The sequence below is a fragment of the Peromyscus leucopus genome, chromosome 1 (genome assembly GCF_004664715.2).
Source record: "Peromyscus leucopus breed LL Stock chromosome 1, UCI_PerLeu_2.1, whole genome shotgun sequence".
Classification (NCBI taxonomy): domain Eukaryota; kingdom Metazoa; phylum Chordata; class Mammalia; order Rodentia; family Cricetidae; genus Peromyscus; species Peromyscus leucopus.
This window is the reverse complement of record NC_051063.1, coordinates 135,084,318-135,110,846: the sequence shown is the minus strand read 5'-3', so window position 1 is coordinate 135,110,846 and position 26,529 is coordinate 135,084,318. Positions and strand designations below refer to the sequence as shown.

The following is a 26,529-nucleotide window of genomic DNA, read 5'->3' as shown; positions in this document are numbered from 1 at the left end:
CAGGGATTGTAAGCCCAAGTGTGACCCAGAGGGAAGACCTCTGGTATAGACCTCACCATTCTTCTTCTATAAAGACTAATACAGCAAAAAGAGTATACAATACCAAGGTGGGGTTTTCAGCATCAGAAGGGGAATGTGATACCAAAACTAAAGATATCTAGTACATACAAGAGATAGGGAGCAGAGCACTACTGTGATAGTTGTCCTGGTTGTCAACTTGACACATCCAGGAAGAAGGGGACAATTCAAGAATCACTTCAATCAGATTGGCCTGTGGGTGTGTCTGTGTGGCATTTTTCTTAATTATTGATTGATGCTGGAGGGCCCAACCCACTGTGGGTGATGCCATCCCTCGGCAGCTGGTCTTGTAAGGAAAATAACTGCATGTGAGCTTTGGAGCAAGCCAGCGAGCATCCTCCTCCATGGTCTCTGCTTCAAGATCTTGCCTTGAAGTTGAGTTCTTGCCCTGGCTTCCATGATTGACTGTTGTCAGTAAGATGAATTAAAGCCTTTCCTCTACACATTGCTTCTGTTCATGGTGCTTATCACAACTACAAAAAAAACAGTCTGGAACAGCCATCCTATGGATGGCCAGTATTGTACAAAATGAAGGATGGTGTGGTCAAAGAAAAGACCATCTATGCTAAAGGAGAAGCCTATGCAGGTATGCCTACACATTTCTGAACCTTCCGTAATTGTCTTAAGGTCACAAGGCAAATGCACCAAGCCATGAGCACCAGGTAATCAAGAAGTAAGGAGAAAACCAGCCAGCTGATCTCAGGTCATTGAGACTCTAAAGTGACTAGAGACTAGCTTGAACTCTCTCTGCTCCATGTCTGGCCTTTCCTGGTGCTTCAGACAAAATGGTCTGCCATGGAAGTGCCACAAGGCCTTCCTAGCCAGAGATCTTCCTCTATCTGCTGTAGCCCTGAGGGTTGAAATCTGACAGCTTTTTTTTATTATTATTATTCTCAAACTGCAGTGGCATGAACCTGCAAAGGATGTGCCGAGTATGCTTCTCCAGCCTCTCAGGAACCAGCACAAATCAGGGATGATGGATGCTTAGCATGAAAAAGCTGCCCACCACTTTAGTTCCCCCACTGCACATTTCTGTAGCTGGAGAAACTGAGGCCGAGCCTGTTTGAGAACTGGCCCCTGTTCACTCAGTGGAAATGATGAGAAGCATAGCAGACCTGAGCAATCCTTTGCTGGGATTCACAGTACCCCAGACGTCAGGAGCAGGGCCTACAGGGCCATCAAAACAAGTGTGGCTTCCTCACCTGAAGCCCCACCCCAATTTCAACCAGCCTCACCTTCCCTTCTTTGCAAAATGTGAAAGATTTCAACAGAAAAGAAAAGTTTTCAATTAAATGGCCGACTGGCAAAAACACTGAAAGTTACTTTTACCAGACCTAATTCTTTTTTTTTTTTTCTTTTGGATAGGGTTTTATGCCACACAGGTGAGAATGACCCTGAATTTCTGCTTCTACCTCAGAAGTACTAAGATTGCAACCATGCTCCACCATGCTTGGGCTTATGCACTGCTGAGGGTCGAACCCAAGGCATTGTGTATGCTAGACGAATCAGCCACAACTCCTACTCCCAACACCTATAACTCGATGTGATGATTGCTTCAGCTCTGGGGGAGACCCATGAATATCTATAATGGCCACCTGATAGCAGAACAAAGACTTGCCAGCCAATGTGTCATGGGGAAAATAACCTTTTCTGGTGACCCACCTCCCTGCCACAGCCCTGAGCTACAAGGGATAAAACATGGGCACAAGATGACCGAGTATGACTCATTTATTTTCATGAGGAAGAGGCGGGGGGGAGGGGGGGAACAGAGAAACCCAGCAAGGGTGGGATGGGAGAGTATGAAGATTTATGTGAACACTGGATTTATGGGAGAGAAAAGTAGATCAGATTTTGGGGCAGCCAAATGGCCTCTCTCCATCTCTTTAAATCATTCTCTCCCACAGCCCCGACATCAGTGGCAGCCATGGGATATTTCTGCTCTCAGCCCTTGAGCAGTAGCAGCCCAGGGTCTGTCCCTCAGGCTGGCACCCTGAACTGCAAGGCAGACAGAGGTCCTCCTGAGAGATGGAGCACAATGCAGCCGCTGTTTCCACGGCTTCCACACCCTTCCCCTCTTCCTTCACACTGGGTTTTCCAGCTGGTGGGGCAAACCTGAAGTTCCTATGTAACTGTCAAAGTGAGGGGTGTAGCCACTGGGGGCCAGAACTGTCAGTGGCCACAGTCCCCAGGGATTAATGCAATTGGGACAGAGATGACAGGAGAATAATGGGGAGGGAAACTGGGCCAAAAGCTCTCTGGCCCCACTCATGGGATTTTATATCCAATACTTCCTTGGTTGCTGGGCAACTGCAAAATGGGTCACCACGAAGTGGCATGGGACAGAGTTGATGCTTATCATAGTCACCAGCTGTTGGCACAAGGAAGAGGGTCTTGCCATGGAGCCTGAAGTTGGGGACATTCCTGGCTGGGTGCTTTGTATCATAAGCACAGGCAATGAGAACTGGAAACTAATTCCTTGTCTTCTTTTCCCTTCTGGTGTAAGGGACATTTCCCTTGAGGTCTTGTTCTCCACATGCACCAGCTCCTATGAGAACTCCAGCCCTGAGCAAGGATTTCAGCCGGGCTGTTCACTAGGACAAGGTAAGGCGGGAACAGATGTGCTCAGCAGCCCAAACCCTTCCCAGACAGCTGACATCTTCACGTTGGTCAACAGCTAACTTGCATTTGCCTTTTCTCTGATGGGGAGGAGCTGCTTCAGGGAATGTTATCTTTGAGATTTCATTAATATCCGGAAACCCATTTTATCATGCACACAGGAATACGCACACTCCCAGGTGTCCAAGCATACACTCACAGGCATACACATCCAACCAACCAGTTTTAATTGTGAAAATCATTTTATTTTAGTCTCTCAATCACCTCTTGTTACTCCCCCTTGTTGAGATTCACAGAGTGACAGGGGACAAAGATGGGTGGTCACCGCATAAACAGATGCCTCTTTCTCGTATGGTCACTCGTTTCCCATTGTCTTCAGCATGAAATCCCAACTTCTTAACAGCCATGAACTGAAGATGTCAGCCAGACCTGTCTTTTTCCACTTCCTCGTCCCAACTCCATGTCTCCCTCATTAATTGTGCTTCAATCTCACTGGCCTTTCTGTACCCTTGAGCTTTTATTTGCCTCAGGACCTTTTCACTGGATGTCCTCTTGGTCATAAAGACTTCCAACAGAGCTGTAGAGATGTAATTAGGCTACTGACTTGGTACTGCCCATCAACTCTGCAGAGCATACTGACTGGTGTCCTGGGACCCTGAACCCTCAACTCTGGTCACCTATAGAGATGCTTATGTCTCCAAGAGGAGTTTACTAGGAATTGACTATGATTACCCACAAATTTATTCATGAGAGTTAAACTTGATCATGTGATCGCTTAATACAATGAAATATCATAAAAAACAAGTAAGTGTGAGTGGGAAGCAGGCAGTTTCCATAGAGCCCAGGATGATGAACACTTTGCAAAGATGCACTAAAGGTAAATGATTAAAACCAATTAGCAGTGGAAGAAAAATCATCTGGAAAATTGAGAAAACAGTACAAAGTTGAGATTTTAAAAAAGCCCCTTTCCAAGCATGGAAGGAAGAGCAGCAGTGAGACCATGAGGAATCAGGATCTAGCTCTACCAATAATTTACCAAGTGTCCTGTGGCCGCCTAACAGTGCCAAGACTATCACATGTGTTACCTAAAATGAAATGCAAGTCAGTTCTAAACGAAAGAGTTAGTTATTAGTGGATTATTTTACAAACACTGCTACAGTTTTTAAGATCACTGCTTTGGGTAAGGTTTTATTTGAGTTCCCTCTTGTCTTTATTTCTAAGATGGTATTTTAATTAAGACCTTTCTCCCTTCCCTTTCTTCCCCCCAAACCCTCCCATATACCCTTCTCCACACTCCTTCAAATCCTGGCCTCTTTTTCATCAACTGCTAGTGTGTGTGTGTGTGTGTGTGTGTGTGTGTGTGTGTGTGTGTGTGTGTGTACACCTACATATCCCCAAATATAACTTATTGATTTCATACTATGTTACTTGTCTGTATGTTTTTAGGGCTGACTGTTTGGCTCTTCTCTGAGGAAGACCACCTCTTCTGCCCCCATCTTTCCTCAGTTGCCTGTAGTTCCTTAAGATCACTCCTTTTTACTGAAGGTGTATTGACTAATGCTAAGTGTGCTCTTCATGTTCTACTGGTGCTGGGCAATGTCAGGGGCATTTTTGTTTGTTACAACGGGAGCTGGCATCTACTGGACAGAGACCAAAATAGGCTGCTAAACACTATACAAGGAAATCAAGAGCTCTTACCAACATTGAATTATCCCATTCTACCAATAGTATAAAAGTTGAGACAACCTATGTTAAACTTTGTAAATGACAAATAAAATTACATTTACCCCCACCACCAACCTAAAACCCTGATATTCTCTCCTCAGAATGTTTCACAGATGCTTCCAGTTCTTGCTCCAATTTAAATCACTATAACTGGGAGTCAGGAGCACTCCACACAGATCAAAACAACCCTCCAATCCCAGAGAAATCCAAATACCAAGGCTCAGATGTATTAAAAGAAATATCATGTTAAATCCAAGTTGTGAAAACTGTCAAAACAGGAACTTGAATTGCTGCAGACCAGACCCATATTTATTTTGAAACAAGGACATTTTCCAAGAAAATGAAGAAATAATTGCTTCTTATGAAAACAACAATATATAGGCCAGCAGGATGGCTCAGAGGGAAAAAGCACTTGTCATCAAGCCTGAAGATATGGATTGAGTCCCATGGACTCATGTGGTAGAAGAGAATCAACTCCTGAAAGCTGTTCTCTGACTTCCACACATTCAGGTACTGTGTATACACACATGGCAAATAGACATGCAAATAAACAAAGTGTATGATCAGTATACATGTAATGTTAGGCATGGTAATGCATATCTATAATCCTAGCACTTGGGAGGTAGAAGCAGGAGGATTACCACAAGTCTGAGATTAGGCTAGGCTACATAGAAGAATGCAGGTCAGCTAGGACTACATAGTAGAATCCCACCTCAAAAGGGGAAAAAGAAAAAGAAAAAGAAAAACCACAAATATAGACAAAAAACAAAGATAAATAACACAGAAAGCTAAAAGAAGAAAAATTAGGAACAATTCGATGTCTTGGAAATAAACCACATGGTCACTAAAGTTAAAAAAAAGTACTCCACAGACAGAAAAATTAAACAGATTAAAGTACAGGAATGCACTGTGTACTGGAAGAGCATTGAGGACCTCTCAGGACAGAACAGAGTGACAGAGAAAGGGAAAATTTATATATGTGTGTGTGTGTATATACACATGTATATGTATACATACATATTTATATATGTGTGTAGGTGTATATGTATACATACATATTTATATATGTGTGTGTATATATATTGCACATATAATATATATAAAATAAGAAAGTGTCTCCCATGTGCCAAACAAGAAGTTTGGTTGGGTGCCAATGCTGTGTGCATGGACTGGGTATTAAACAACTATTTAAAAGTGATGTCACCAGTTTGAAACTATGAATTGTATTACATATAATCCCTGACATCTAATGGTGAGAATAAAATACATTCAATAGAAATCTGACATTGAGCTTAGAATTTTGACCTTTCCCTAGGCTGCTGAATGTGATTCAGTTCTCTCTTAAGATAGAGGATGGCAGCAGTGAGCTATAGTTCCCTGTCCACTATGGGATAACCAAGAAGACAAGCATTGCCCTTTAACATAATGCATGGCTAGGAGATGATGAATGACTATTTGCTTGCTTGCTTATCTATTTGTTTGTTTGTTTCTAGGCAAAATCTCACTACGTAGCCCAGGCTAGAATCAAATCCTAATCCTCTTAAATCAGCCTCTTGAGTACTGGGATTATAGGCCTGTGCTACCTACCACAAATAGCTCTGCCTAAATATATTTGCAATTTATGATGAGTATTGAGAAGTTGTCCCCCTGCAGGTCTAGGAGCATCAGGAGTTGAATGTCTTGCATATACACAGACTATGCTATGTCTTATCCTGTCTTCCATGTATTTTGTAGGTGTTTGCTTGGCTTCCCAGGAGACTGCAAGCACCTTTAAAAAACAGGCTGTGTTTGTCATACCCTTGTATATATATTAACTGCTGGGCAAAAAAAAAAAAAAAAGTACTTACCAACAGATTGAAAGCCCACACCCAATTTTGAGGAAACCTAATCTTGGTCTATGCTTGCCAGTGTCCCCCACAAGTACAGAATTGCCCTGCAGCAACATGAGAACACAAGGGAAAGGCTTGCCAAAGGATGAGACTACAGAAAGGACAGAGAGCAGAGAACTCCCACTCCTGGGTGGTCTTGGAGAACGTGAGACTCTTCTGAGGGCTGCAGGCTAGGCTAGGCAGCTCCATTGCTTGACAAATGGTGTCAAATTCCAGAGCACTCATGAGCTTCCCCGACCCATGGGGAGAAGGAGACCCTTTGGAATGGATGCAACCAGAAACACATTGTTTCTGCATCACGCATTCTGGCAAGTGCCTCTCTGTGCCAGACACTCTACAAACCTGCCTGAGACCCATGGCTCTCAGTCACTGCTTTATCTCCTGTTGAAAATTCCCAATCTGGTTCCTTTGCTACTTCCCAGACAGACACTGGGAAAGCCAGTAGATGAGTGTCATTCTACCCGTTAAACGTAACAGATCAGGGCAGACACAGAGGTTAAGGACAGAATTAGAAACCTCTTCTTCAGCCTTGTCCAAGACATTCAAGTTCATTCCAAGAATGTACAGCAACAATAATCATCAGCCCTGCATAGAGCAATGGTCTAAGGTAGTTATTTTCAAAACAGAGATCAGCTATTGATGCCTGTTTTTTGTAAAATATCTGTCTTGGAAAACAGTCACTCATGCTAATTCATGTGATGTCTGTGCTGCTTCCCGCTGCACAGGAAGGGCTGAGAGATGCAGCAGTACACAGCCTCCAACACTGCAATATTTAGATTTAGTCTCTGGTCCTTTAAAGGAAAAAATGTTGGTAAGCTTTATAGTCAATAAAAGCTTGGTGGGTCATATATGATGTGCCTAAATATATCGGTGCTGTCAGCATCAGGAATAAATAGTTATTTTAAAAAAAAACTATTACTGCTCTTTGTTGAGCATTTACTTAGTCATCAGCATTTGGTGGAGATATTATTACTCCTATCATTCAGAGTGGAAAATTAAAGTCCACCTTATGTTCTGCCCAAGGCCATGTAGTTGATCAGTGAAGGATTTGGGATTTGTATCCAAGCTCTCACTCTGACGCCCATGCCAGATGGTACTCTGAACTACCCTGTCTGTATCTGTCAGATGGTTCACCCTCTGTGGCCAGAGACAACCTACAGATAAACACCAATGACTGTAGATGCAGAGACCCAAAAGTCAAAGAAGCATAAATTGCCTTCATGATGGAGTTTCTATCAGGCTTATTTAGCACTAAAGATGGGGTCATTCTGAGGTCCCAATGAGTGTCTTTCTCTCTGGCCATGTCTCTCATTCCCATCTCTACGGTCATCTGTCATTCTGGAACAGCATACAAACTCCACTAAGGCCTCAGAACATGTTGAGCATATGGAAGGAGGCCACTTCATTCTCCTGACTCTATAGTATGGCTCCAAGCCTCAGGGAGTCTGCCTGATCACTTGTTGGGTGAATATATCAAGACCAGTTAAGCACTAATCTACAGAGAGAAGGCCTTCTGCTGAACCAGGCTGGAGGAGGGCAATGGTGGGAACAAAGCTCCTTCCACACTGCTCCGGCAATCCATCTGCAGCTGCAAACCTGCCTGGAGCTCAGTGGCACACAGTCCTGGGCTAAAGGTCCTTCTGTAACTGAAGTTGCCCTCTGCATGTATTCTTGAGGCCTGTGCTCAGATGTCATAACAGGAATTTTAGAATGTATCCCCCCAACACTTCACCCACACAAATTCCAGGTGCTAATTCTGTGACCACCCCAACCCTATCTCCCTGTAATCCCTGTGATGTCTAGTACCTTTGAAATGGGACTCCTCTAATTCATTCAGACAGCCCCTTCCATCCAGCTCTGCTCCAGACACCTGGCCAAATGTCTGTCTAGGGCAAATGGCATATGACCACTCACTGAAGAGAGTGACCCAAAGATCCTCATTCAATCAGAGCCTTTCGCAGGCAGAAGTTGTCCTCAGGCATAGCCCCATTACATACTGCAGTTCTAAAACCAAAGTCATGTTTGGTCTATTGGAAGCTTCACTGACTCTGGACCAAGGGTCCCTAATGGGGTCTGAGACCAGTTCAACACCGCCTTCTCCATGGCCCTCCACCTCACAGGACCACCACCGGCCCTGTCCTGCTTGCCCATGTGCCCCAGGATTTACCTTCACTGCCACGAGCATCTTGTCTTTGGTGGGGCTTAGATTGTAACACTCAGCCAGGAAGACCTTTCCAAAAGCTCCCTCACCCAGTTCTCTCTTCAACACGATGTCTCTCCTCTTGATGTGCTGGACATCTGTAGAAGCATCACAAAGGGGACAGACAGTCAGGCTCTGTCATCCATCAGGACAACAGGAATCTCAGAGTGCTTCTGAGTCCACAATGGGAAGAGCCAAATGTTCACATCCCAGTTTGGGCATAGAGATCGTCATTTCTTTATGGGTGAAGTCTGACATGGAATTAAACCATGGCTTTCTGCTAGACTGGCTGCTGACTACTCTACACAGCTTTCTGAGATGAGGACCAAAGCTAATGGACATGAGTCAGTGATGTTACTGAATGCAGGCTGCTTCCACCTCCTGTGATACTGCACATGAACTGGGGCACCTTGGCAAGACACAGGTTCTGATTCAGTGGGCCTGAGAATCTGCATCCCTAGCAAGTCCCCAGGTGATGCCAGCAAGCTGCTGGCAGCTCTTTAAACACCAAGGTTGGCAGGATGGTGTTGAGAATCAGATGTGAATCCTGACTCTTTGTCATCCTTTCTGCTTTCAGTTTGGGAAAGCTATTTAATCCCAGTGACTACAATTCCTCATTTGTAAAATGGGGTTAACAAGAATACCTCTCTCACTGAAGCCTTGTGATGAAATGAGATAATTCAGATTAAGAGGTTGGCTTAGTGCCTGGGAGAAACTTAGAAACATGTGCTCAACACACACACACACACACACACACACACACCACACACACACACACAAATATGCACACACATACAAATACACACATACACACAAATATATGTACACCCACACATATGAACATACACACATACACATAGCCACATATACACACAGGTATATGCACATACACATGCACACCCACACATACAAACACACACAAACATACATACACATATGTACATACATGTATATACTCACATGCACAGATACACACATGCATGTACACATGTACAAACACACACACATACATACATATGCACACATACACACCTACACACCCACAGCCCAAGAGCACATTGTTCAGGATAGAAAACACTCATAGGCAGCTAAAATTATTTCAGAAAAATCTCTAGTTGGCCAGTACTGCTCCTCCGAGAGAAAGTAAACCAATGAGATCACAAATGGCAACTTCAAAGACAGCCTTAGAACTGGGGTCTGTGCAAAGGGAAGAGTTGCCAGTGGTTCTGCTAATTTAGCAACATAATTAAAGTGTGTCTGCCAGGAGAGAGCAGAGCCATGACCTCGGCCCTCCCACCTCTTTGGAAAGAATGCTACCAAGGAATTGTCCAGGCAGGGGGCTGGTGATGAAAGGAGTGAGGTGGAGATTACTCGCCGACCTTTACATGAATTGTTCAATAGGTAAAGCCCATTAAATACCTGTATCAACATTATGAAGCACGTCACCAAGCCCGCAAAGAAGATCCTCTCCAATGACCTTGTCGAACAGTGAAAGCTGAAGGTGGAAGAACCGTGGCAGACTGTCCCCACAGTGAGGAGCCACGTGACAGCGGCAGGAGCATGGCTCAAAAGCTGGGCCCAGTGCCTTGGTAGGTTTGGGTACTGCTTTTCCCTATCAGAGTTCAATATTTCATGGGGTCTAGAGTGGCCTACCCCTGTTTCCTTTCTCCTTACAGGCAGTCTTCAACAACAGATGGACGAAAATAGTTTTCTCTGCTGGAGAGACGGCTCAGCTACTCAAAGTTCTTCCTTGCTCTGCCTCCCTGTCTATATCTTGTAGCCTCTGAAGAGTGGTATATTTTTGGCCTGGGGGGGGGGGTAAGGCTAAAAAGTATCACTGTGGAAAAATGGGAAGTCGAGGTTTCTCTTGGGAAGTCCTCTTCTCACCACTGCCTAGGCATCCCCAGGTGACTAGTGATGACACACGGAGCCCTGCAAGGCTAGGGAGTGAAGATGTGTCCTGGTTAGACAGCTCTCCAGCCTGGGGCCAGGTCTCACATTCCTCATCTATAAAATGGGTCTATTCCTGCAGCTGGATGTTTAAGTCTATAAACTTTTGTATTGTGGAATTCTGTCCTCTGTGGAGCACATGACTATTGTGATCCTGAAATCACCGTGACTGTGACTCACAACATCAGCCTATTGGGCTAAGGAGACATCTCAGTGAATAAAGCGCTTGCTGGGCAAGCCAGGCCAGTTGTGGTAGCTGTATACTTCATCTTAAGTTCCTGTGATGAGACTGGCAGTAGACAGAGTATCCCTAGAAGCCTGTGGGCAAATCATCCTGGTATATGCAATAGCAAAACAAGAGGCCTGTTCTCAAACAAAGAAAGTAGGGACCAAGACAAAGACTGTCCACTGACCTATACACATACACTGTTACACAAGCATGTGCCACACATACACACTCATATTATGTGCACATGTATATGCACACACAGAGAGAGGGGAGGAGGGAGGGAGGAGGGAGGGAGGGAGGGAGGGAGGGAGAGAGAGAGAGAGAGAGAGAGAGAGAGAGAGAGAGAGAGAGAGAGCGGCCTTATTACTATACCCTATAGTGGGGTTGGGGATATAGTCAGACTCTCACCTGAGATTTCAGCCATTCTCTCCTCTCTGCTCCTACTCTAGCCACACATAATCCTTGCAGCTCCACATGGTCATCGAAGGTGCTAATGTGTATAGCATGCAGTAGGCTACCTGAGAGAGAACTCCGTTGATACAGTTTTTGACTCATGCTGAGGTAGGAGTTTTCAGTGATACAGCTGGTTTTGAGTCATTCATATTCCTGTAACTCTGATAGTCATTTGTTTGCCAAGTTGGATTCAGTGTGTTATCTTTATCCTACCTTAGGTGAACAGATGTTTGTTGGTCCATCTCTCTCCAGGAAAGTAATACAATAAATGAATTCTAAATTGTAAATAAGGTAAAATATCATTTTCATCATGGCTAGTATTATTTTAGAAGAAGATGAAATGAAAGCCTAGCCCAGTCTCCCCCAGGTGCTGAGGTCAGTGTGACATCTAGAATGTAAAGATGTGCCAGAGTAGCTAGCCATTTGAGGAAAAGCTGAGTATGTGCTCAGATCCTGATCCCAACCTCCTTCTCACTTACCAGTGGGCAGTCCCCTCAAAATCATCCAGAGAGTTTGTTAAGAACAGATTGCTGGGCTCCTACCCCAGAGATTACCACCCAGCGCATCCATCTTGAGGCTTGAGAATGGGCATCTCTAAGTTCCCAGATGATGTTGACATTGCTGATCCAGGAGGCACACGCTGAGGACCACTGGAACACGGTGTGTTTTGTGCAGTGAGGAGTTAGCTAACTGAGAAAGCAGCTGCCTGCTCATGTTGGACTTAACAAGCACCATGCCTACCAACAGGTAAATCACACCTCATCTCCAGAAAACCAGGAGAAGGTCATGGGTCTTGGATTTGCTTCTAAGCCCCTCTTTCCCTTGCAAGCTATATGGCTTAGGCTGAGTCAACTGTTTGAAAAGACTGAGCTGCCTACCTATGCTCTGGAGACCAAGCCTCTCTGGCTTTCCTGTGTTTTAGAAACCCCTCCACAAAGGCAAAGCAACACTAAATGTTCAGTGGTCGCTGAGTTCAGCTCTGAGCTAGTTCTCCTCAGGACTTCCCGCTCTCAGCAATACTGGGTACAAAATGAGAACTGGGGAGCTTAAAAAAGAGCTGGACTCCCTCTTTCAGCTGCTATGCCTGGGTCATGTGTGAAAGCCCCCCTCCCTCCCTAGACCGCAAGAGTCCAGGGCTCAGAAAAACTCAGAGGCTCCAAGTGGGAATATCATTCGGGAATGGCTTTCCACCTTTGTGTTGAGAGCCTAGCATCTTTTCAAGACTTCCTGCTGGTGGTGATGTGAGCATGGCAGCTGAGGGCTTTGAACCAGGCAGGGGGCAGGTGAGCACATTGTGAGAAATTCACTCTCTTACTCTCCACAGGAACATGAACAAGGCAGGCTAGAGCCTACCACAGGCCAAAGTATTTTGGTTAAACATGCAAATGAATCCTTTTAGGGACAAGAAAATGCCCAATGGCTCAGAATAAAGTTTCCTTGTTTCATCCTCTTGTCTTCACAGTAAAGGGAATTTAAGATCAATATGTGTGTTTATCCCTGGTCAAGTGGTAAGAGCTAGGATCAGGAGAAGGAGCCAGAAATAAAAGCAGATTCCATCCCACCCCAAATCCTCCTCCAATAAAGAATGAATTCCTGGCTGTGGGGACAAGAAGCCCCACAAGGTAAATGGGGAACTTTGGCAGAGAGACACTGACTAGAAGCCAAATGCATGGCATAAATCCCTTCCATGTGGACGCTCCCATGTACCAAGGAGGCTGGACTCCAAAATGCAGTCTCAGCTGTTCTTTCCCTGAATTCACAAATGGAGAAATAAAGCAAAGGGAATGTGCACATGGCCAGTCATACAAGGTGGGCAGTGTTCATTCTCCTAAGGATCTGAGAGTCACTGCACTCCTTTCACAGATAAAATAAAGACCAGTGATACCCTTCAGAATTCAGAGATAAACCATGGCCAAGAAAAGCCTTTCCTTGTGGGGATTCCTGAGCCTCTGTCCTTTCCTCTTCATCAAGCAGCCCTTCCTTACTTTGTCCTTAGTCTATAGTCACCAAAAGGGTCCTGTCCAAATGTTAACCCTCTTTTATCCACTTTTTCTCCCACACTTCTCATTCTGGGACTCGTTTACAACATTGTCCCAATGGCAGGAGCAGGAGCCTCCCACTGGACACCATCCAGAACCCACCAAGCTCTAGGAAGTGTATGGATGGGGGAGAGTGTGGAATTGAGGGGCCCCAAGGATTGGCTTGGAGTGAACTGCTTCATTTCTGACCTCTACATGTCTATTTGGGCCCCTTCTCTGTTTATTCTTAGTTCCCATCATGCTGCTCAGAGCTGTGGCTGGTGAAGCCATCTGACCCACAAGCCAAAAGGTGATGGCTTCTCCTAAGAGAAGAAGGTATCAGTCTCCTTACTGCCTGGCTGGCTGGAATGGCAGCATCCAGGTCATGAGGTTCAGGCTTTGGGATGCTAGAAGGGAGGAGGAAAAGACAGAGAAATGTGCAGATGGGGTGTGGGGGAAATGTCCTATTTCTAATAAGTAAGGACTGGTGAGGGACTAGGGGCTGGTATATAATGGAGAAGGGTCTTGGGAAATGTAAACAGTGACTAGGACCTTCTACCAAGGCTCATCTCAAACTCCTCTTCGCCAGAGAGCCCCTGGTGGGATTCCACCAGAAGCCACCTATAGATCCCCTGGTTCCCACAGGGCAAGTGACCCTTCTGACACCAATGTGGAGTCTGTATTTCATTTGCTGCTTCCAGAACCCTCCCTCTGCAGTAGGGACCTGAGTCACTGTTCCATGTGTGAGACTCACCTCAGGGAGAATCTCCCAGATCTACATCGAGCTTGGCCTCAAGCACTCCGGTCCCTGAGAGGCCAGTGGGTCGGCTGGCTTTGTTGGTTGTCTGTTTGCTTAGGCTGCTTTATCCAAGACTGGGGGTTGATAGTATTGAGAGAGACTTTTATGAAACTCCTGCTGTGACTTACCCAGCTACTTACTCGGGATGATCTGATGTGGCTGAACCCAGAGAGACTAATGAGAGACAATATCACATCTCTGTTCACATAGACAGGGGAGCCAGAAACTGCTCAGCTCTGTAGCCCAGGGATGAAGAAAGATCAAAACCCACTAAAATTATCACACTACTGGAATCCTGGCTCTGTCATTTTCCTAGCTCTATTCTCTCTCCAAGCCTCCAGTTCTTCATCTGTAAATTGGTCACATGGGTAGTAACTTTGCAGAACAATTAAGAAAACGGACTTTAGATATTAGGCCTGGGAGACGGCTCATGCCTGAGCTCCATCCCCAGGACATACTTGGAGAAAACTTCCTGTGGCAATGCACATGTGTGCTCCTAGTGCTGGGGAGTTTGAGGCAGGAGGATCCCTGGAGCTTACTATCCAGCCAACCTAGCCTGACCAGGGAGTTCTAGGCCAATGAGAAACTCCATCTCAAAAGGTGGGGGTCACCTGAAGAATGATGCCCAATGATGCCTCCAGCCTCCACATATGTGCCCACACATAGACACATATAAAAAGTTTCTTCAGATGATAGAGTTAGTAGAAAACGTGAACTATAATTGACATTTAGCACACGTGTGATTCTGTCTTTCTGTGAGACCTACATCTCCTAAAAGCTCAGCCTATGTGCAAACAAAGCAGCGGGTTCAAAAAAAAAATTGAAGGAAGGATGATAATTATCATCTTCTGGAAACAAAATGGCTTGCGGATGTTCAGGGGTGGCAGGCACTGACTCAGGGTCACCGCCAGTCTGCCCCAGCCTGCCACCACAACATTTAGCCTCCTCTTCATTGGAGTCAAAAATAGTTTGTGGGAGGAGATTGGCCAGACAATGGAATAAAGACATCAAGAGGCAGAGACAGCCTCCTCCTCAAGACAGGCGTTTATCAGTGGAGATACACCAGATCCTCAGGTCCGGTGACTCTGAATTATGGCAATCCTGACTGCCGCACGTGGAGCTACAAACTCAGACCCCTCAAAGGAGCATGCTCCTTAATTCACACACAGAAGACCGTCAGCTGTTATTGTCCTCAGGGACATATGCATGATCCATCCCTGAACCCTGGAGTATAAGAGGCTCAGAAACAGCCTCCAGACCCAATACAACCCCAAGGGATGGTCCCCTTTAACACTCGGTTCTCAACTGGTTCCTGGCATTATTGCCAAGGCCTCTTGGACCTTTCTCTCATGGACCCTATTCTACGCCGTGCTTGTCTCTTTTTACTTTGCGGTATTCCTTATTCCCTTATTAATAGTAAAAATAGCTCCCATTGATTGAGCACCTGTCCGTGCAAGACTAAGTAAGCACTTCCATGTGCCTCCCCATCTATCTTTGTAAGGCTCTAAAGTGAAATACAGCCTGTTGCTCTTCTGATACTCCAGAAGAGGGAGCTGAGGCCTGCCCAAGACCCCTTAGCTATCAGAGGTGGGCTGTCAAACTGCAAAGTCTGGTATAGTAATGCCCCCTATGCACAAAGGAGAAATTGCAAGAGCCCCTGTGGAAATGTGAAACTAGCTTTTTCCCGTACATGCACAGCTATGGTTAAGTCTAATCTATAATATATAGATTATATATAATACTATATATGATACTCATGATATAATAATTATAATAACATGCAGTGATGAGTTAGCCAGTGTGGTATATTGAGAGAGTCGGGACAAACAGTAATCCTTTCAGACTGCAGTTACCTGTGTGTAACTGAAACCATAGATAACAAAGCTGTGGAAAAGGGGGGAGAATGTGTGAGCAGACAATTGCCATTCTTCAGCCACATCAGGCCCCATTCCCCTTGGCAGAGAAAGGCTCTCTGCTCTGAGCTGGCATCACTACATAGACAAGAGTGGTGGCCTCCATAAAGACATAGAGACTTTGTCTCTGCCAGCTCGGTGCCCACCCCTGAGCTCATGTCTCAAGAGAACTGCACTGGAGGGCCCCACTTTAGGACTCCACTGAGGAGCAGAGAGAGGGGCCAGGCCCCAGGGTTGCTGTTGAAGGACGGGGAGATTCTTGACAGGAGAGAGGGGACAAGGGAACAGGGAGAGGAAAGGAAGCTCACTGAGAAGAGTGTGTGCTTTCTTAGCACTAACCAGACCCTAGGCTCTCAGACTGCCAAAAAGGCTCAGAAGAAAACATTAATTCAATATCACACATTTAATTACACATGAAATGGAATGTCTTTAAGCAGGAAAGAATAACATTTGAGGAGCTCCAACTGTGGGTTTTAGAAGCGGCAGAAGGAAGAGGGCCAGCTCTAAATCACGGAGGGGCAGCACTCTGCCAGGAGGGCAAGAGCCTGGCCTTTACCATGGCAGGCAGGCAGGCATGTCTGCTGCTGCTGGCACAGGCCTGCCCCCACCTTCCTTCCGGCCCTCTGGCTGTGTCTCTCTGGGGACTAGTAGATGTTCCTGGTGATCTTATATACGAGCATCTCCCTGGCTAATGGCAGACTTCATGCTATGGTCTGCAGCTAACCCAGCCACCTCTTCCTAGACAGACACAAGGGCACAGCATGGTAGAACTGTTCAAATAACAATTTTTACAAGGCAGTCCCTGGATGGTTTCCCCTCTCAGAGTAAGATCTCTGGAGGGAATGGCAAGGACCTTTGTAGAACACGTTTCTAAGGCTGGAAAGCTGAGAGGAGAACTCTGTAGAATCTTTTAAAATGACTAAGCAAATGAGCTAACAGTCATATGGAGATGAGGATATGGTGCCACTGAACACCAGTACCGTCCATTGCTGTTGCTGCCCTAAGGAAACATTGACTCAGTACTGTTTATCTAAGAACGCAGATCCTCCTGCTGTCAGCCTACAGCCCGCCCTAGCATCTCCTCTCCAGAGGCCTGAGCTTCCTTCACAGCTTTGCAGTTGGATGCTTTTGCAAAGCATCCCCAAAGAATTCAAGTCAAGAGGCCACTGTCATATGTTACTGGAGGCCATCAGTTAAGCCTAGCACAGCGCCCAGTACACACAAGGAACTCACTAAATATTTGATGAGCAAATGAATAAATTAAAGTCCCATCTGAAGCATGGATGTAGGCAGGGAGAACACTACAAAGAGAAAGGAAGAAGGGAAGTTGGGGGAGTAGTTAAAAGGAATGAGTGAGGGTGGGAAGGGATCCAGCAAGTCCCAGAGAGCAGACTTATTTATGTCCTGACTCCCAGGCTTGCCTGAAGAATAAAGATTCTGTTGAACCAGGACAGGTGTGAGAATCACCTCTGAACACCTCAGACTTCCAAACAAAGAGCCTCTGTGGTCTGGTCTGCTGAGGAACGGGGAACATAGGTCATGCCCAGGGGTACATGTACACCCTGAAACTAGAGGCAGTGACATAGGACATGAAGACAATGTGTTCCTACCAAGATGAATGCATACATAAGACACCCTGCTGTTTCTGGACTCGGGGAAGAGAGAGGGATCAGAAGGGGACTGTCTGTTCTGGGGCAATTTCCAACTCACGTCTCCTGACACAAGTTCAGCAAGGGAGGCTGAAGTTCAGATGTGTCCCTGTTCCCAGGTGCTATCCTCCGAGCTCCACTGGTGTGAGGACAACCATCCACTGACGCTGTGGCTCCTGCCATCACCTCCGTAACCACACCACACCTGCCCTTGCACACCCACGTCTTTGTTGGCTTGGCGTGTTGACCCTTCTTGGGGCAAGAACGCCTCTGGCTCTCATTAAGCACTGGCGGCTGGAGCCAAGAGTAAAGAGCAAAGGAAGTCCCCAAGGAAAGCCATCTGGAATTGAGAAGCTAGGTGCTGAAAGATGATGCTCAGGCCCTGGCTAGGAATCTGTCTCTGACGACTTACCCAGTTCCTTACATCCTCCCTCTTCTAGCCTGGATAGCTCCTTTCCAGTGAGATGATGACAAGCCCTCATTCAAGGGGTCCATGCCACCCTGCCATTTCCCAGAGACTCCTCTGCTCCAGCAGCTGCCCAGAGATGCTGCCCCTGTCCCACCCCCATTTAAGGCAACAAACTCCACCCTAAAAGTCTTTCCTGTGAGGTCCTGTTCTCACAAGCAATCACCGGGCAAAATTATTTCATAGTCATTTCTTCCTGCTCTAGAGTATTGGACCAAGATCTAGACTTCTGGGCACCTGGAGCCTTGATTTCCAAACAAGAAATCTTGAGATCAGGTCAAACTAAAGAAGCGCAGACCAGAGGACCACAAGCATCCATTTCTGGGATCCACCATTGCCTTTTTATAGCTATTAACTTCTTTGGATATGGGAGCAAATGGAGTCCCTTCACAGGAAGGAGAGGAAATAGTGTTATGAGACCTATCTCAATAGGCAACAATATATCCCAATTTAGAATACCAAGCCTAAAAATGAAGAAGGGATGGGAATAAACATCGTGTCAGAGTAAGGGAAGTGGCAAAGGACATGTCTTTGGGATGAGGTAGCACTGTGTAGAACTGCACTAGACAGTGCATTCATTGTATAGTGCCATCTTCAGCCTGGATGTTTTCATGGGTGACATTAAGCAAATCTCCATCTCAAGGAGAAGTCAGTGAGATTATATGTACACAGTGAAGCAACTGAAATGTACTGAGTGAGAAAATAGACCAGTTTGTTCTTCCCTTTTCCACTTGGCTTAGCCTTTCAATGGTCCTCCCTGACGATGGTACCTGTCTCAGTCTCAGATTCCTCCCCTAGAAAACAGAAGTAATAATAACAGCAATAATGCTTCCCCTACACAAAGCTGTGGAATCTTTAAATGAGATAAGAAAAAGGTGCACACTGTGGAAGCGCAGAGGTGCCCGGCAGATCTTAGTCTATAGCATCAAGTCCTTTGAGCTAATCTTTATTTTTAATTTAAATTTTAAGATTATTTTGGCTTTTGTGGGTATGACCTCCTTTGTAGTTCAGGCTGCCATGGAAGCCAAGCTCCTTTTGATTCCATTTCCTGAGCTCTGGGATGACAGGTGACCACTGCCATGCCCAACACAGCATAGTTTTGAATTGACAGTTTCAAAACTCTGATAACCTGGACCAAAATCCTTAGACTCCAAAATCCTTAGACTGTTTCTTTATAGCCCCCTACACAATGTAGGAATAGGTCCACAGATACCAACTCTAGTCATTCCTAGTGACTGGCAGCCCACACACTTCTCTATCTGGGGAGCCCACCCCCACTTCCAGTAGCAAACATCCACCCATTCCCCTAGGGCGATGTTTTCCTCCTGACACATTCTCTTGATTTTCTTTGTTCTTGAAAAGATCCTTCTGCCGTCTCTAGAATGTCTGTCTTTAACGTCAAATGAGGTGGCATAGACCCTTCTCTATCTAGTTTGCCTTCTCTTATGTAAGACCAACTCAAGGACAGCTGGAGAAAGAAGCTCCAAACATCCTTGCTGTGTAATGAAGAGAAACGATGTCCTCAGCCAAGATGAGCTTTAGTTCTGATGTGACTTCACTGGGTTCTTTGGGAGGGATGGGAGTTCCAGCCACTGATGGGCACAGGCCTGGTCTGTATAACATCCATTTACCCCTTTCTGGAAGAAAATTGCAAGGCTAAAGAAATTTGCTCACTTTTGCTCTTCCCCTGAACTGTGAACTCAATGACAGGTAACGCTTTATACATAGCACTAGGAGGTGAAACAGGTCACCCAGCAAGGACCAGGGCACCTCATCTTAGAGACTTGGATGGCTTTTCTTTGGGGAGGTTTTATATTAGTTCCTCTCATAGAGGGGAGCTCTGAGGCCACCAAAAAGGGAGAAGCAGGGGAAAGGAAGATTTCCACATGAATTAGTATGTCCACATGGGATCCATAATCCTTAGAGTCTTTCTTGAGCACAGATACATCTTTACCCTTCTGGAGTAGGGTTTTAAAGTCTACAGGCAGCTGTCACCCCTTGGTGAATAGGCATGTTGGCTAGAAAGAGTTCTTGCCCTGTGGGTGAGCAGAGCTACAGTCTGGCAGTTTGAGTCATCCAGACCTGAGCTTCCTGTCTTCCCCCAAGTGCATGAAGACGTGATGGTCATATGTCTCACCTGCTAATCCCCACATCCTCTCTCTGCCCCAGAGGCTGACGGCTACCTCTCTTTCCAGCTCGGCTCAGCCCCAACAGAGGCTTCCTTTCGCCCATCAGGACAAAAGGCTTTTTGCCTCTGCAGGCTCACCCTGCATACACCCCTTCATTTCTAGCCAAGATTCCTTCAAATAACTTCAAGGTTTGGATATTCCTTCTATCAGGCTCTGTTGGAAGCCCCAAGGCCAAGATCCAGACTGTAGAGGCCGTGAGGGAGCCTAGGGAGTCTATGCTGGGACCTTTCCAGAGAAGAGGCTGCTTTCATTCCCTACCCCACACGGCAATCCTACACTAAGGCTTCAGCTAAGTACTTCTCACCACCTCACTCCCCACCACTACCCTCTCTAAGCTCCCTGATCTAGCCCTCATCCACTTCATCCAGGCCTATGACAGGAACAAGGTCAGAGAAGAGAGCCTGTGGGTCTCTCTGCACAGGCCCCGGGCGTAGGCAGCCTGAGCTTGGAGCAGCCAGCAGATTCGTTCCGCACGGCCTCCAGGAGTTGGATCCCTGCTTCTCCCTGTTGAAGACCACTTGCTTCGCCAGGTGTTTTCCCACCACATCCTCTAAGCTGATTTCCAAAAGTTCCCCACACCAGATGTTAAGCACGCTGGTCGATGAGTTTCTGGCCTGTCTCCTGAACCACCCCCCTACCCCACCCCCATTGCCAATGATTCTAAATTCTACCAAACACTTCACACACACACACACACACACACACACACACACACACACACGCACACGCACACACTTGACCTATGAAATCTCTCTGTGTACTCTTAAGTTAAATCTATTCAAGTTCACCAAACTCTAAGCTTGCAACCTCCCTGGTACTGGCTGAGGTCATTAGTAAATGCTTATATAAATGATGCCTTGGATCAGAAATCACCACTTTATAGTTTTCTTGGCACTTAAAGAAATGGAGTGGCATATAAAAATTTAGACTCTGGATGATATCCATATCATGTTTTCTTTTTTTTAAAGTTCTTTGGAAGGTTCTAGAAATTGAAGGTCAAGAGGCTCCTGGGACTGACAGTCAGCAGAATGTAGAGAAATATCCATTGAACACCCCCCAGGCACATGTTGCTAACAGATGCCAATCTCTAACTGGACACCCTTGACCAATCTCTAAAGAATTAAGGTTGTGTCTCTGAGACACCAACCTCAGACATGCTAGGAAAAGCCCTGCCCTCTAACTCTGCACATAGGCCTCCACACCCCTTCAAACTGCCTTGGAAGTTTTCAACTTTGACTCCAGATGCACTGTGGCTACCTTCAACCATGGACCATTCCACTTTCTCTACTCTGCCCGAAAACAAGCTCTTCCTAGCATCCTTGCCCAACTCTGTTCCTCTAGTATCAATCTTTATTGACAATAGAGGAAAGATTTGAAGAGCTCCTTAAACTTATACCAGGATTCAGACAGGACCCGAGACCTGAACTGTTGATCTCATCTTCTCCTGCCAACACTTGAGGGAGCAACCCTCAGCCACGGCATCCTTGCCCAGCCCTCTCAGTCTCCTCACTAATTGTAATGAAAGGACATGTCAGAAAAGCTACTTCTTACACCATCTTGTTACTCTATAAGCCAACCATCACTCACTTCCCTATTTTCAGCACAGACAGTATAGCAGCCGCATGGCCTGGCGTATCTGGCCACCTCCTACAGCAAATATGTCACATATTAATGCCACAAGGATCTCCTCCTAACTTTTCCATGTCTGAGATTTTTGGATCAACATACATGAATATCTAGTTACTCCCGGTCCTGACTTAGGCAGAAGGCTTTAGGAAACACAAGTAATAAAATCGGGAAGGATTTAAATATTTGGCTGGAAATGAGTCAAAATGGGGTGATCTTCCCTACCCCCCAAAACAAAGTGCAGAACGGGCCAGGGTTTGGGAAATGGAGTTTGTACAGTTCCTGTTGTTACTAACTTAAGATGCATGAAGGGCCATGCCATGCTTTCCTTTGGTATGCTATCTGCAGTACTTTAGCCTAACCACTGTTAAAAACGTGTGAGCCAATGTAACAATGCCATCTATAAGTACATGAGCAAATTCTCTGCAAGACACAGCAAGCTTATGGGACCTGATTTTTTTTTCTCTTTGAAAGTCCCTTCATTTATCACTCACAATTCTTTGGCTAGAGTGTGGCAGGGAGAACCATGAACTGCCAGACCAGTGTGGTTTCCTGGTCCTATGTTACAGGACCAGCAGGAGCTGGAGAAGCCCTGCTTATATCATGAATGGCAAAGGCCCCAGCTCTGGCCTTAATACACACAGGTCTGCCTGCCACTAACTAGCTGTGTGACTCTGGGGATTTTACTTCTCTGAGATGACTGGTCTGAAAAAGCGCTAAGTACTGCTGATATTTGTAGGGAAGTGAGTTATTATTAGTCTGGAACTGTCTTACTTAGCACAGTGCAGGCACTAAGTGAATGCCTAGGCTAAGATGCTTACTCATCTTCACACCTGGACACAGACTTGAGAGCAGATTCAAAGATTGTAGCTCCTCCAAGAACACATCTGCACCCCATGCTCACCTGAACCACGAAGCCACTTTCAGCAGTAAATAATTCTGATTGCCCCAGGCCTCAGCTGCCAAATGGAGCCCTTTGTTTGGATGTATGTTATAAGCTACACACCACATAGGGTCAGGGTTTCTCAGGATGAGCAAGGCTCAAGGAGGCTGGTGGGCAGCAAGCAACTGATGATGAGCTTCCAGAAGGAGGAAGTCACACTGGGTGATTTTGGTGAGTGCCTTTACATAGGCATATGGAGTCATAGGAATGGCTGAATAGCATGATGGCAAATGTGAGGCTCCATGTCTGAGACTCAGTTTAAGAAGGTAGATAGAATGCTGGAAGATGTCCATGCATGCAAAGTCTGTAAGGGACCCTTGTTCTAAGCATGCCTGATAAGTACAGCTGATGACTCTAGCCAAATCCCCACAATGGCCAAACTAGACAAAAGGGGAGCCAGCTCAAAATACCTGTCATTTTTGATAGTAAAGGGCATGAGGGTATTAATCTGGACTCTGTCATGTGGCCAAGGGACTGCATGCTCATTAAATCCATGATTAAGTGTGTGCCAGAAGCTGGCCATTATGTGGGAGCACAGGGAATCCAACTCTCCTAGTCTGGTCTTCCTGTTGGTCTAGAAAAAAAAAACATACCAGTCACTTAGAACATTAGATACTTGCCCAGTTGCTTCAACCAAATAGCTGGAGAGGAGTAACTTAACGGAATTTACTTTGATTCTGGGTTTGAAGGAATACAGTCCGTTTGGGTAGAGACAGTGCCTCAATGGACATGACTGTGGAAGCTGCTTGCTTGAATTGCTCCAGAAGATGGAGAAGCTGACAGACTGTGGCCAGAACCAGGGTCAAGCTATAATTCATAGTCCCAGTCAGTGACCTAATTCCTCCAGGGAGACTCTTCATCCTAAAGCCTCTATAACCCCCTAAAACAGCCATCATTGGGGACAAAGTGGTCAAATACATAAACCTGTAGGGTCTTTCACATCTAAACCATAACACCCAGAAATTCCAATACCATGTGGTGGTTCCCATGATCAACATTCCAGGGTATCTGTCTGGTATCCTATCTGCCTTCCTTAAGTCCCAAATGCTTTATGTGTAAATGTAAAAAATGTCTTTGGAGATGATTTGCATGAAACAGTCAGATGAGAAGTTTCTAGTTTTGCCATTCTTTACCAGCAGCAATAAAAAACTGTCTGGGAATGTAGCTCAATTGATAGAATGTTTGCTTAGCATGCATGAGACCCAGTACCACATAAACTAAATATGGGGGTAAACACCTGTAATCCAAGCCCCGGGGAGGTGTAGGGAGGAGTATCAGAAGTTCAAGGTCATGTGTGGCTGCGTAGAAAGTTTGAGGCTAGCATGGAATACATGAGATACTGTCTCAAAAATAAATAAACAAGATAGTTATCACCATGTTTAGTGTTATTTAGGTTGCCATATTATTCTCTCTGTTGGCTTGTTTTTAAGGTACAGGGAATATAAACTAGGGCCTCCTATCACCGAGCTATACCCCTAGCCTTGTCAGCACATTTTCAGAGAAGAGAGACTCTTCCCAGTAAGTTCCTACTGGGCCTCAGAGCTCCTGTAGGCTCCACTGGGTAGCAGAGCACATTAATTAGTCTGTGTAAATGCAAAAGCAGGCACAAGGCTGAGTAAGGAAGGCACTGAGCTGCTCTGGGCACTGAAGTGTGGTAACTAGATTTCTCTGGGGAGAAATGAGTCAAGAGAACTCAGGAGACTTGGAAGAGAAAAGGGGAACAAGGCAACATGGGGACTCTGCTGCTGAGGTAGCTGGAGGACTCTGAAGAGGAAGATCTACGATTCACCATTAGGTAATGTATGTTGCTGCAAGAGAAAGCCTGCACTGCAGATGCGTGGTATTTTGAGCACAAAACAGGTCACCAAAGGCAAGTTTCAAGCAATGGGATGAAGACTCACAAACATGTCTAGATGTTAAGACAACCTGCACACTAATGTCCCTTAATGAAAGCAATCTCTGAAGGTATGTCATGAGGAGCAAGTCAGCCTCAGCCTCCCCAGCCTTAATCATCCTTAGAAGGCTGTGAGCAATGTCTATACAAGGAAGAGCTCTCAGACTCTCAGCAGCCATCTGTCTTATGCATTCATCATTATCCCAGTCCCTACCAGATCTGTTTGGTATGTAATGGACTTTCATATGTAACATAGGCCAAAGGACTCATGGTCTTTACTCATGAACCTGACCTTCCCCAAGCCTTCCCTATGTGGCATGTGGCAGCCTATTCCTTTAATAACCTTAGGTCCATGGCTCTTGTGTGATGGCTCTTTCCACAAGACTCCCACACTCACTAATAAACCCATCAGATGTCCACATTTGCTATGAATCAGCTGTCCCCATCATTCCACTTCCATCCCAACCCAAGCTGTGAGGGTTCCTCTCCTGGCCCACAGTCTCCTAGCTGGACTTCCACTCTCCTAGTCTTTATCTCCCATTCTGGACCATGGTAAGCAAACCAATATAATTTTTAAAAAATAGTTAAAAACTTAATTCTTTCTTCTGAGTTTAGAATAAAAACTGAATTCATTAAAAACACTACTCACAGGGTTTGACCAGACCTGGCCCTCTAATCACATTTCCTACCTCTGTCTTCCTGTGTATCTCTCTTCTCTGCCTCTGTCTCCCTTTTTCCTTTCCTTCCTCCCTCCCTCCTCCATATTCTATCTTTCAGTGCTAGAGGTCGATGCTAGAGCCTTGCACATGCTACACGATCACTCTATCACTGAGATACACTCCTCACCCATGACCCCTCCATCCTATCCCTTCTCTTCTCAAATACTCTAAGCTTAGCACTACATACAGAGCCAGACAGCAGCCTCTTGCTGTCCCTATTGCTCACTACCCAACTCTCCATTCAAAAGAAGTCACTTAGAACCCAGCGCAGCTCCAATCCTCTGGTCTAGCACTACTGCTGTCAAACAACTGTCTTGCTGGCTTATTTATCAACTTATTATTTGTCATTAAGTCCCCTCAGTGGAACATGTCCATGAATGCTTGGTCTGTCTGTGGTCTCCATGGGGGCTACACCCCCAATGCCTCTGCCAGCACTTGCAACACAACAGTTAGCAACACTGAACCAGCCGAACCAATGAATGACTGCTTCATAGCCTTGTTATCATTACACACAGGCTGGGAACGTGAGGTGAGGGCTGGAGATCCAGCATCAGCCCAGATGGTGGCATCTTCAGCAGATCTAAATTCTGAAACGAAAGCAGATGTGCCAGTTATTAAATCAGGGCAGCGCCCAGCAGGAGAGTAATCACAACCCTGAGTTAACACTGAACTTAAAGACCACAGTCTTTGGAGCACAGATACCACGAGCAAACACATAAATGTTGTTAAAGATAGTGGGAGGCAGAACCCAAGGCTCTCCATCTCCCCTGTGCATCTGCCTGCTCCTTCATGCCAAGGCTCTATCCTTGAACTAGATCTCGATCACATCTTTGCAATTAAAGCATCTGCACCAGCACCAGCAAATAAAGATCCATTACCTCAATCGAAAGGTCTCCAAGCACATTGTAATTATAGGTAACGCCTCCTCCCAGCTAATAGCTAGGAAGGGCCAGGCATGGAGGCATGCATATTCAGCTTCACATAGTGAGTATTCTTGTATGGGACCAGCACATTCTTCCCAAACCACCAGGTGGAATCCTCTACAGCAGTGGTTCTCTGGGGGTCATGACCCCAAATCCACCAGAAAACATAGATATTTACATTATGATTCATAACAGTAGCAAAACTATAGTTATAAAGTAGTAATGAAAATAATTTTATGATTGGGAGTCA

At 45.7% G+C, this 26,529-nt stretch overlaps 1 protein-coding gene across 4 annotated transcripts in view; it reads right to left on the bottom strand.

The window, feature by feature from the left end:
- The window catches only part of Ntrk3 (neurotrophic receptor tyrosine kinase 3), a 372,046-nt gene that overhangs the window by 63,375 nt on the left and 282,142 nt on the right, over window positions 1-26,529 (bottom strand). For all 4 annotated transcript variants that reach the window (XM_028879200.2, XM_028879201.2, XM_028879202.2 and 1 more), the window contains exon 13: window positions 8,476-8,606. In XM_028879200.2, coding sequence (XP_028735033.1) covers window positions 8,476-8,606 — 131 coding nt within the window. The remainder of the gene's footprint in view (window positions 1-8,475; window positions 8,607-26,529) is intronic.